At 43.3% G+C, this 11,493-nt stretch overlaps 1 protein-coding gene across 1 annotated transcript; it reads left to right on the top strand.

The window, feature by feature from the left end:
- Positions 1-2,797: 2,797 nt before the first annotated feature.
- On the top strand, positions 2,798-11,123 carry Pmaip1 (phorbol-12-myristate-13-acetate-induced protein 1). The gene is made up of 4 exons (XM_027402846.2): positions 2,798-3,021; positions 3,507-3,646; positions 5,877-6,035; positions 8,043-11,123. Exons 1-4 carry the CDS (start codon positions 2,798-2,800, stop codon positions 8,147-8,149), a joined length of 630 nt encoding a protein of 209 aa, XP_027258647.1. The 3' UTR covers positions 8,150-11,123.
- The last annotated feature ends 370 nt before the right edge of the window (positions 11,124-11,493 follow it).

Genomic DNA, 11,493 nt, shown 5'->3' with positions numbered 1-11,493 from the left:
TTTTTAAAAAAATGTGGGCTTGTACGCAGACACAAACATACTTGAACATGCACGTGCATGTGCTTGTACACACACACACACACACACACACACAGAGAGAGAGAGAGAGAGAGAGAGAGAGAGAGAGAGAGAGTTTTTTACATACCCAAACAGAATTTTTGGCTCATCATTGTTACTAATTATCCATTTTCATCTGTCAAGTAGAGAAGTGGAGAGGAACCATAGTTAGACAGGGATGCATCTGGGAAATACTTTTTTCTGAACTCCATATCCATGTTTCAAAATGCTGGATCCCTAAGTACACAGAGACACTCCAGGGCTGTGAGGACATGTGCAGTGCTACCTGACTTAAATAGCTCAGCTCTTCATGACACAGGTCAAGCAGCCTGTGAGCTTGGAACATGTCCTGCACTATAACTGAATGAGGAGAAACGTTCACTCTTCTGAATGTCACATACTTTTGATTACTTCTCTTTAAATTGTTAAGCTGGGTTTGGTGGCATCTCCGAGGTGGGCGGATCTCTGAGTTTGAGGCCCACCTAGTTTACTCAACAAGTTCCAGGACAGTCAAAGCTACACAGTGAAATCCTGCCTTGAAAAACAAAAACAAAAGCTCATTGACAGCTGGGTGTGGTCGTGCACATCACTGTAATTTAGCACTAGGGAGGTGGAGGCAGGAGGATCACAAGTGTCTTCTGCTACACACTACTCTTTTTGGAAGACCCAAGTTTACTTCCCAGCACCCATGTTGGACAGCTTCCTCCTTGCCTGTACCTTTGGACCTCTGCACCTGCATACACATGCATACAAGAAATACATCTTAAAGACAAGTACCTTTTATGAGCCCCAAGTTTGACTGGGGCAATGCCAGGGAATGAACCCAGGGCTTCCTACAAGCACTCTACCAACCAAATTACATCTGCAGCTGGCACTGTCATTTCCGAGCTTGGTCTTTAGTAATGATTTTAAAAGCTATCGTCCTTATCAGTGTTTTTTGTTTGCTTCTTTGCTTTTGTTCCTCCCACAGGTTGTAGGAGATTAGAATACTCAATGGTAATTTCATTAGCTCCCATAGCTCCGTGATTAGTTTTCTTGTTCAGCCAGCGTACAATCATATTTTATGAGGTACACAGAGAAGAGGGCCTTTCCACACATGGCTTCTAATTCTCTTCATAGAACTGTAGACCAGAAAAACAAAATTCTACACACCATTTTAAATGAGAAGTCTTAAAAATGTCATCCATCAATGGCCTGCTTTACCTGGTCTGAAACCTACTCAAATCCCTTCCTTTTTTTTTTTTTTTTTGGTTTTTCGAGACAGGGTTTCTCTGTGTAGCTTTGGAGCCTATCCTGGCACTTGCTCTGGAGACCAGGCTGGCCTTGAACTCACAGAGATCTGCCTGCCTCTGCCTTCCAAGTGCTGGGATTAAAGGCATGCGCCAACGACTAGCACTCAAATCCCTTCCTTTTTTTTTTTAAGATTTATTTATTTATTATGTATACAACATCCTGCTTCCATGTATATCTGCATACCAGAAGAGGGCACCAGCTCTCTTAAGGGATGGTTGTGAACCACCATGTGGTTGCTGGGAATTGAACTCAGGACCTCTGGTAGAGCAGTCAGTGCTCTTAACCTCTGAGCCATCTCTCCAGCCCCATCCCTTCCTTTTTTTAAAAAGTAGAATTTGTAGTTCTAGTAAAGGATCAGGTTTGTCTAAAATTTATATCCTAAAATTTATATCCTAGATGGATCAACAATCTTTTATAATGATAACGGCAGAAGGCAGGATTGCCACAGGCAAGCCTTGTGGGTAAACAATGTTATACTTTCCTTTTTCTCACTGTGTGTATTCATTACACTTCAGAGCCGGTGGTTTAAACTTAAGTTTATTAGTTGGTGCAATCAATAAAAGAACTGTATTCTAATGAACTAAGGAAGTCAATTGAGCTTTGAGAGGGGTATGTCCCACCCCGCCTTCCATAAGATTCTGCCAGACTCTGGACTCGTGGTGACAATTTGTTACATACTTGCCCCTCGGTATTTACCTCACTCAGAAACATCCAACAACAATAGCTTTAAAACAAAGTTTCTAACCGTAGTAGTTTAGTTCATTAGTGTTGTCTGTGCCTTCTCTGGGGCCAAGCCATAAATAAATATTTGCTAGCTCGTGCAGATTGAACGATTTAAGGAAAACAAATAGGCTCAGAGGCATACAGGAGCCACTGAATGTAAACAAGAATGGCAAGCTGCAGGCGTTGTGGGCCCCAGTTCCCTTTAACCCTGGCTCCCACGCTGTTGTTAGCTTAAGCTCTTTTGGAAAATGAAGTCTGAGTTACTAGAGTTTATTTTACAAAAGATTCCAACAACCCGGGCTTAACGTAGTGTGAACAACTCCAACACTTTCCGAAGTCCTTGCAGTTGCCTGCGTCGAACCTGGAAGGTCTGCATTAAAACACAGCAGATAATAAAGCACTATTTCCCGAAGAGCCCTCTTGGGTCATAGCACTTGTTCCCAGTGGGCCTGCCTGGGTTCACTTCAGAGGGGCGTTGCTGTCTGCAGAAGGAAACTTGGGCAATTTAATCTCTCTCAAATTATTTTGCATCTGAAAAGTGGCCAAACTTGCGAGGGCCAGGTTGAGGACTGGAGGAAAAAATGCAAACCTAAGCTTTTATCGTTAAGACCTCCCAAGCCTGCTACCTAGTATTATTTAAACGCCTGCCAGACAGTGAGCCAGAAGTTCCTGTTCCCAGAGATCCCATCTTCCTCCCTCCACAAAGGATTTAGACTTTTCATAGATGAAGGTGGTTCCTTCTCTGTGCGGTGTCAACACATCCAGAGGAAATACACGTAGTTTTTCAACAATTCCTATGCCCCCGGGGGAGGACCAGCCCGGAACCCGGGACCACACCCGCACGCGCTTACCCAGCGCAGACACTACCTCCTCTATCTTAACAATCCGCAGTCATTACGCAGCTTTCCCAAAGTTTAATTTTGTCCTCGAACTTGGGACTCTTCTCAAGTGAGGTCTAGTAAAGACCTCGTATAATCACTTCTTGGAACGATCCTCACTTTAGAATTCGAAGAGTTTTTCCTTCCCCATTCCTTTCCCGGGTTGTTTACATTTGTTTCTAATTGACGGAGAATAATAAAGCCGAGGCGCCCGGTCTCACCCCGCCCCCAACTTTCTTCCTAGTAAGATTTTCTTAGCTACTTCTGGAGGGTGCCACTGCCACAGTGGTGGACCCGACCTTTCAAAATTGATCCTTCTCTGTGCCACCTTCGGGTTTTAAGAAAGCAATTTGGAGGCTGAGCAGGACTAACCCTCCCTGCGCCCCCCGCTGAGGGTCGGCGCCGCGGCGCTCTGCCGCTTGTCCAGGCAGGTAGCGCTCCAGGGCGACTCGAGATCTGCTCTATTTCGCTCCCGCGCGGCGGCTCGCGGGGGCGGGGACACGGGCGGGCCGACGTCAAATTACGTCACCGGGGAAGTCCCCCCCCCCTCTTAAGACCAGAGAGCGGTCGTGGAGCGCCAGAACAGAAAATTCCTGTGCTCGTGCGTCCGGCCCACAGAAGCTCGGTGCGTCTGGCCCGCGGTACCCTCGGTCCATCTCGCACAGTCCGAGTCCTGTGGGAGTCCCAGAGCCCAGGTTGGGAACCTCAGTACCCCGTGCGCAGCGGAGATCGCCGCGGCGCTTAGGAGATGCTGCAGAGAGTGGCGCGGGCAGGTACCTCTTAGCAGTTCGGCCCGCGGACACCCAGTGGAGGTCAGGGTCGAGGTCACGGTCGGGACGGTTCAGCCCTTCGGGGCTCGGGCCAGAATGTACGCGCCTGCATGTTCTGGCCAAATCGGCTCCCGGGCTCGTGCCTTCGACGCATCTAGAAAGTTCTTCAAGGGCTTCTACCAGGACTGCGGGCCTCGGGGGGAGCTCAGTCCATCGTGTCATTGAGATGCAGGTGCATTTTAGGCCAGAAAGGAACTTTTCTGTCTGTCTGGTGGGTCTCTACTTGCTCTACCTAGGGGCCATAAGGAGAAAAAAAAAAACAAAAAACAAACAAAAAAAAAACATGTGCAGGCCGTGGACTGGAAGGTAGTTTTAGCGGCAAGTGGAGGTGGGCGAGGCCTCCGGGCCTAGCGCTCCCTTGACAGGCCCTCTTCCTCCCCAGGGCGTCGTTGAGAGCCTCCCTTCTTCTAGATCCCTACTGCCCCACCTTCCAAGTAGCGTTCAAACTTCGGCCTCTCCCAGCTCTCACACCCTGAACCCATAGAGGCGTTCGGTTGAGACTTTTGGTATTGAGCTTTTTAACTGTCCAGATTGGGAAGGCAGGGGAATCCAGGAGAATAGAATTTGGTCCATCCATCAACTCCTTGCACTCATGCAACTCCCAGTAACTGTTGGGTCGGTTCCCCCCCCACTCCAATTTTTATAAATCTTAATCAAAGGTGGCAGTCACCTGCTAAGAAATTGTAAGGCTGTGGTCCGGAAATAACTTTGTGGGGCATACCAAAGTTTACTCAGTTATAGTCCCAGATTCTCCTATGGTTTTATAAGGCCAAGGGGGTAATACAGAATTGGTGGCACGTTGCAAGTATGAGGGTAGTTAACCAGGACCTGAATTGAGGTTAAAAGGCATCAGGGAGTCTCGAGGTCAAGTGGTGAATGTGTAACGTTGCCGGGCGTCCCTATCCCTAATCCCAGCGCACAGGACACAAAAGCAGGAGAATCAATTTGGGCTGTATAGTTTAAGGCTGGACACTGTTACAGAGACCCCGGGTAAAAAAAAAATCAGTTCCCCCTCCCAAATCAAGGTAGTAGGACGGGTGGAGTGCAGTGGTAGAGCAATGCCCAGCACATCTGTGGCCCTGGGTTCTTTGAGCTGCTTTCTGCCTCTCCCCCTTTTGACAAAGCATTAATTGATCCTAGAAATCGTGACTTCTCAGTTTTTATTGCTGAATTTTTAAAGCCTGTGTGTTAATATATTTTACTTTAAAGAGTGTTTTGTAAGTATTTCTGAAAATATTTAACCCCGGAACTCATGAAAACATGGCACACTATGGAATCTCTTAGTGCCTCTGGTTTCACTCAGTCATTACAGAAATTTATCCAAAATTAGGCATAAGAGCTTATTTTACTATGCACTTAAAGTTGGAGTTCACTGTCAGCCGAAGCAGCAGGCATCTTGGTTACAAAGTAGATCAGCTTCTTTTATTTGTATTCATAATTTTGGTTATAGTCTTGAGGGGTAGGATAACAACCGTAATTGGTCTTTGAAATATTTTTTAAAAATAGACTTATTGCATATTAATTATACTTGTGACAGTTTTCATAATATTCAGCTAATTGAATTATTCCTACTGTTCAGCTATTAGAATACCTAAATTCTAAAGGTAGTAAGACATGAATTTAATGTTTCTTCTGTTTATTTTCTATAGATGTGAATTGGTACAGAGTAGGTTTGTAGGAAAACTAGTTTGGTTTTATATTTTAGAGACTGGGCTTTATAGCAAAATCTATGAGAAATATCAAGACGTTTTTAAAGGAGGCCACAGTTGAGCAATGACACTTGGAAAAGCCATTGGAAAAGCAGATCTATAGCGCATGTTTTTAGAAACTGGCTTCCGTTCTCAGGTCAATTTTAAGTGAGAGACAAAAGGGAGACCTCACTGGGTTGGTTAAAGTGAACGTTTATATTCGCAACTTTTTAATTGAGCTGTCGGGGTTGGTATATGTGTGCACACAATTCTAAGTCCTTCTCACACTTGGGAAACAAGCTCGCCCAAGTAGCATACTAGGGTACTGGCTAGGTGGGTGTGGTAATTTGGGGGTCGCCGGTTGGATTGCAGTCAGTGTTAATTTCCAGGGGTCGCTTCCTTTTTAGAGCTAGCGCCTGAGTTCGTAGCTCAGCTCCGGAGGATTGGAGACAAACTGTCTTCTGAGTGGTGTGAACCCTACATCACTGCGCCGCTGTCGGAGATGCCAAACAAGAAAACTCGAAAGAGCGAGACGAGGAGCCCGAGCCCAATGCGGGTCCCAAAAGGTACTGGGCCTAGGCGCTGCGGGGCTGCGGGGCTGCGGAGGCCAGGCTTAGTCCGTTGGAGCTCGCGCCTTCCTGGCGCGCGCCCTAGGAACACCATCAGAAAGTTCTCGAAGCAGTAAGCTTGCATGTTAGCTGGACTTCTTTTAGAGCACGTTGCCCATCTCCACAGCTTGGGCGGGGGCGTGCAGGAGGCCACCCTAGACAGTCACTGGCAAGCCCCTGAATGCTGCCGAAGGAGGGCATCGTCCCTGGGAGTCCAGCTCACAGGATTTGTCACCGTGAATGCCCTTACTCCCAGAACTAACAAAAGCAGTTCTTAAGCTGCTTCTGGGCCCAGTTCTCCCATTCTGGGCTGTTTAAGGTTTAAAGACACCCCGTAGGGATGCCCAAGTTCTGAAACCCAGGAGGCCTTCCTCCTTAGTTAACATTTTAACTGTCCCTGCTGTTAGAGGAGAGGGATGGGGCTTAGACGGTGAGGAGGAGCTCTGTTTTGCATACCCTTGTTCCCAGTCCCTACACTTCAGTTGTCAGCGCCACTCCATCTTTTTTCCCCAAGCACACCTTTCTGTGAATCTCATCAAATGGGTGGGAAATCCCTTAGGACAGACTATTTCTTCAGACACTTGTAGTTAGCCCTTTTGCTGTTTTATTTCTCAGTCGGCGTGCTGAGAAAGTGTTACCTCAACTTTCTCTGGTGCTTACATGGATGGAAGAAATTCTGTCCACCTTTTTGGGATGTCCGGGAGTTTTGCTCATGTTTATAAATTGAATGCTGGATAGTTTGGTTTTGTTGTTGTTTTGTTTGTTTGTTTTTTGCGGGGGCGGGACTCTTTTAGTACAAAATGACCTTGAATTTCTAATTCTCCTATCTTTACCTCTGGGATTACAACTTGTCTGTCGCTACATCCATTTAGGCAGCACTTTTACCAACTGACCCACAGCCCTAGTGTTTTTAAAGGGTTATGTGTTAATATAACCCAGTGACCTGAAAAGAAATGTCTGTTTCCCCCCATGTTTAGCCTTGAAGTCCACAAAGAAAAACATCTATAGGAATTAGGCAAGTGCCATAATATGGGTTAAGGAAGGGCTCACTTGCCTCTTGTTGGCTGGAATGTAGGTTTAAATCTTTTCTTTACCGCATAGTTACATCTCAAAATTTATTTTAAGCCTTCATAGGGCCTTTCCAAAGTCATTTTTGAAAATGCTATCAGATTTGAATTTATAGCCTGGGTTTTAAAGCTCACTGTCATTATTGCCTTAAAGTGAATCAAAGTGGTCAAAACAATTCCTAAGATCTCTGTAAATTATGAAAGAAAATTGGAGAGATGAGCAATATCTATCTTATTTAGCATAAAGTTTACTTGGAGATTCAATTACATGAGATTCCTTTTTTTGTTTTGTTTTGTTTTGTTTTTTGAGATAGGGTTTCTTTGTGTTGCTTTGGAGCCCATCCTGGAACTAGCTCTGTAGACCAGGCTGGCCTTAAAGTCACAAAAATCCGTCTGCCTCCTGAGCACTGGGATTAAAGGCATATGCCACCACCACCACCCGGTGCTCTTATGGTTTTTATGGGGGAAGAAAAGAGTCCCTAAAGAATAAGTTTATATTTTTCTGCTGTGAGGGTGCCATGAGTTGTTAAAAGATCAAGTCTACTTGGAAATAGCACAGGTAGTTGGAATTTGGCTTTTGTTCCCTGCCCGACCTTATGAGAAAAGGATGACTTCACGTGAGACTGCAAAGGGCTGACTAATGGTACTGCTGATAAAAATTTAATACGTGTAATTTCTATATTTGGAGAACTGAACTTATCCAGGGTGCTTTTAAAAAATCAGAACAAACTCTTACCTGATTGACATGGAATATCACCATGTTGGAAAGTCAGGTGCTCTAAAGTTGAAGAAGTAGTCTTTGAGAGGCTTGGTTTGTCACATACAGTGTGATAGTTCTTGATAGTTTCCAGTTGGGATTGTTATCCAAGTTCACATTTATGCTTGACATTTTTCTCAGATGTGGAAGATGAGTGCATTCATCAACTCCGGAGGATTGGAGACAAACAGAACTTTCGGCAGAAACTTCTAAATTTTATTACCAAGCTCTTCAGTTTAGTAACCTGAGTTCTTCAAAAAGCTTCTTCAAGAAGGGACTCGTAGAAAGCAAGTTCCCCAGTTGCTACAAATGTCTGTTATAGGATGGACTGTGGTGTGATGGAGAGAGATGAGGAGAAATACTTTCTTTTGGTTTCCTGAGCATGGATGATGAATAAGATGGAAACAAATTTCTTCGGGAAAGTTTTCAGAAATCGCTCTTTGAGATGTGATAACATGAAACCACATGTATTTTAAAACGAGGCTTACAGGAGTCACAGAAATAGGGAAGTGATTAGTAATACATCTGTCTTTTGAGAGTTGGAGTGGCGTTTCTGCAAAAGGTTGTTGTCAGAAGTCATGCAGAGGAGCATGGCAAATCATTACATGAATGGGGATAGTTGCTCAGTATGACTTTCCTCTGTTTGACAGCAACTCCAGAATATTGTGTTCTATTAAGTTCCATCCATAATCTTCTAAGAGAAAACATTTCATTTTTGTTAACATAGAGTGTTATAGTGAATATTGAGTTAATAGGTCACTACAAACATTGTGTCTTGTTTAGGTGACTTTTTTTTTTTAAGTTGTTGAGTTCCTCTGTATAACAATCCTGGCTGTCCTGGAACTCTTGTAGATCAGTATAGCCTCTAACTCACAGAGAACTCCATGCCTCTGTGCTGGAATTAAAGGCATTCACCACAGCGTCCAGCTGTTTAGATGACTTTTAAGTGTGTTTTTGTAACCATTAACTGGATAGTATGGAAAACTACCAAGAACTGAAAAAAAAATCAGAAGTATAGCAAGGTTATTTAGTGGCAGTAAAATTTTTGCAGATTGAATATTATGTGATAAAGAGTTGGGCTCTTATGTAACCTGAGACAAAAACAGGAAAATTTTAAAAGTTGATATAATTAAAACTTAGTAAAAGACTCATTAAGAAGCTGCTAAAATTTTTAGCCTGCCACGAGTATTTCCTAGAGCTGTTTTTTTTTTTTTTTTTTTTTTTTTTTTTTTTTTTTTTTTTTGGAGTGTTTCTCTGTAGCCTAGCTGTCTTGGAAACTCACCCTGTAGACCAAGCTAGCCTTAAACTCAGAGATACACCCTTTCCCCCACCTCCTGAGCTACTACCACCCTAGCTTTAAGAGTTTCATTTTTAATCTGGGCTATAAATGTGAAATTCAAAATAGTCAATAGCAAATCAATCCTGGTTAACAAAGGCAAGAGATTTGAATAGACATTCCCTAAAAGGCACATAGATGGTCAACAGATAAATGATTCAGAAATGTAAATGAAAATGACCATGAGATGATCTTATACTCTAGATTGACTGTTACCAAAAGTGAAAGATAGCAAGCATGGTAAAGGCTCAAGAAGAGAAGGAATATCTGTATATCTTCATTAGTATTGTAAGGTAGGACACCTATTTTGTAAAACAGCATTCCTTTAAAACTAAGAAATGAACCACCCTAAACCTAGCTGTCCCACCACAGAGTGTATATGCAAAGGTGTTGAATTATTTGTATTAGCTAAAGCTAGGAAACTATCAAAGGCTGAAAGGGATTTGTTTTTGTTTTTTTTGTTTTTCGAGACAGGGTTTCTCTGAATTGCTTTGGAGCCTATCCTGGCACTCGCTCTGGAGACCAGGCAAATCTCACAGAGATCCACCTGCCTCTGCCTCCTGAGCTGAAAGGGTTTTAAAAGTGGGAATATAAACAAAATTGAGCCTTAGAAAGCAGGAAATGTTACTTGTCAAACTGGACGATAGATAACCCAGGTCCCTCTGAAGACAATACTCCACTGTCTTTTTTTTTGACAAAAGCCCAAGTCAACAAATAGGAATAAGATGGCTGGGGGTGGGATGGAGAATGAGAAAATGGCCGCCCCAACCTTAGAGGGCAAAACTAGGAGTTCTGATGTTCTTGTCTACAGCAAGTCAGGGAGGTTGCCTGTTCTGACCACAAGGAAGTGATGTCAACCAGAAGTGATTCTGTGATAATGCTAGTAACTGTTTGATCTTTCCCCACAGTGTCCATGTTTTGGAACTCAACCCTGTAAACACATTTAATTTGTCTGTTAACTAAAACTAAAAATTTTCCAAAAAGGGAAATAATCTCATGATTGAGTTTTACCAGGAATGCTATTTATTTTACTTATTTATGATTGAAATATTTTTTGTTTCGTTTGAACATGTGTATCAGTTTCATTTTTGTTATGACTGTGAAGGGTGTCATATAGCAAGTCACTTTGAAAGAACTTACCTCAGTAGTTAGTGGGCCTCGGCATTAAAGCTGTTTACTTTGAAGGTTTTTTTTCCCCTTGGCCCAAAGGTAGACATTTTACCAAATGGGTATTTATAGTCTGTGTCTATATTTATATGTATGTTTCTGAAGACTGATACTGTAGTCTGAACTATTAAATAAAGTTGGATACTGTAGCAGCTATTGAAAACTTACCAGTCTTCCTGTGTGTTTTCTGTAAATTAGGAAGTTTATTATCAAGCTGTTTTAACACATGGATAGACATCTGGTGTGGTGTATGTATGTGGGTTTGAGTGCATGTTTGTGTGGGAAGTGTGTTATCAGAGGTCAATAGTTAATCCACCTTTTAAAAAACATTATTGGGTGTGTGGGGGTATGTACTTGTTATGGTGCTTGTGTTGACACCAGAATGCAACTTGTAAAAAGTTACTTTTACCTCTGTGTGTGTGTGTGTGTGTGTGTGTTGCTTAATGTGTGGAGGTCAAAAGACAATCTGGGCATCAGTCCTTTTCCTTCTACTTTGTGGATCCTAGAGATAATGGAGCTCGATGTTGTCTTGGTTGCAGATGTCTTTATCTGCTAAGCCATATTGTTGGTCCACAGAAGACAGCTTTCAGGAGTTGGTTCTCCTTCCCTCAAGGTGTATGTGGCAGGCACTTTGCCTACTGAGCCAGCTCCCTTATTTTTAAAGATAGAATTCCACTGAACTTAACTAGGTGGCTAGCAAGGCCCAGACATTCACTTCTCAAGCAAAGAGATTACAGTGGTGAGCTTCTATGCTCAGCTTTTGGTTTTATTATTTGTATCTTTATTGTTTAAAACAATCTTCAAATTCAAATATTTTGATCATATCCTTCCCCTCTCCCAAATCCCTCCAGATCCTCTCCCCTTCCCTACTACTCAACTTTAAGTTCTTTCTCAAAAAACAAAAAAAGTACAACAGCACCACCCCTCACCCCCCCCTCACCCCCCCCCCCCCGCCTGCCCCAAGGGAAAAAGAAAAAAGAAAACTATCACATGTAAGTTGGACAGGACAAACCAATAGAAGGAAAAGAGCCTAAGAAAAGGCATAAGAATCAGACCCGAGGGATGGTGGTGACACATGCCTTTCATCTC

Source organism: Cricetulus griseus, chromosome 2, assembly GCF_003668045.3.
Source record: "Cricetulus griseus strain 17A/GY chromosome 2, alternate assembly CriGri-PICRH-1.0, whole genome shotgun sequence".
Lineage (NCBI taxonomy): Eukaryota > Metazoa > Chordata > Mammalia > Rodentia > Cricetidae > Cricetulus > Cricetulus griseus.
The sequence above is the reverse complement of the archived record's forward strand: the minus strand, read 5'-3'. Positions and strand labels throughout refer to the sequence as shown.

Excerpts from the sequence above, each read along its gene's own strand:
- Pmaip1 (XM_027402846.2), top strand. The coding sequence starts at position 2,798 with ATGAAGGTGGTTCCTTCTCTGTGCGGTGTCAACACATCCAGAGGAAAT. Across the intron at positions 3,022-3,506 it reads GAACTTGGGACTCTTCTCAA|ACCAGAGAGCGGTCGTGGAG; the intron begins GTGAGGTCTAGT and ends CCCCCTCTTAAG. Across the intron at positions 3,647-5,876 it reads GTGGGAGTCCCAGAGCCCAG|AGCTAGCGCCTGAGTTCGTA; the intron begins GTTGGGAACCTC and ends CTTCCTTTTTAG.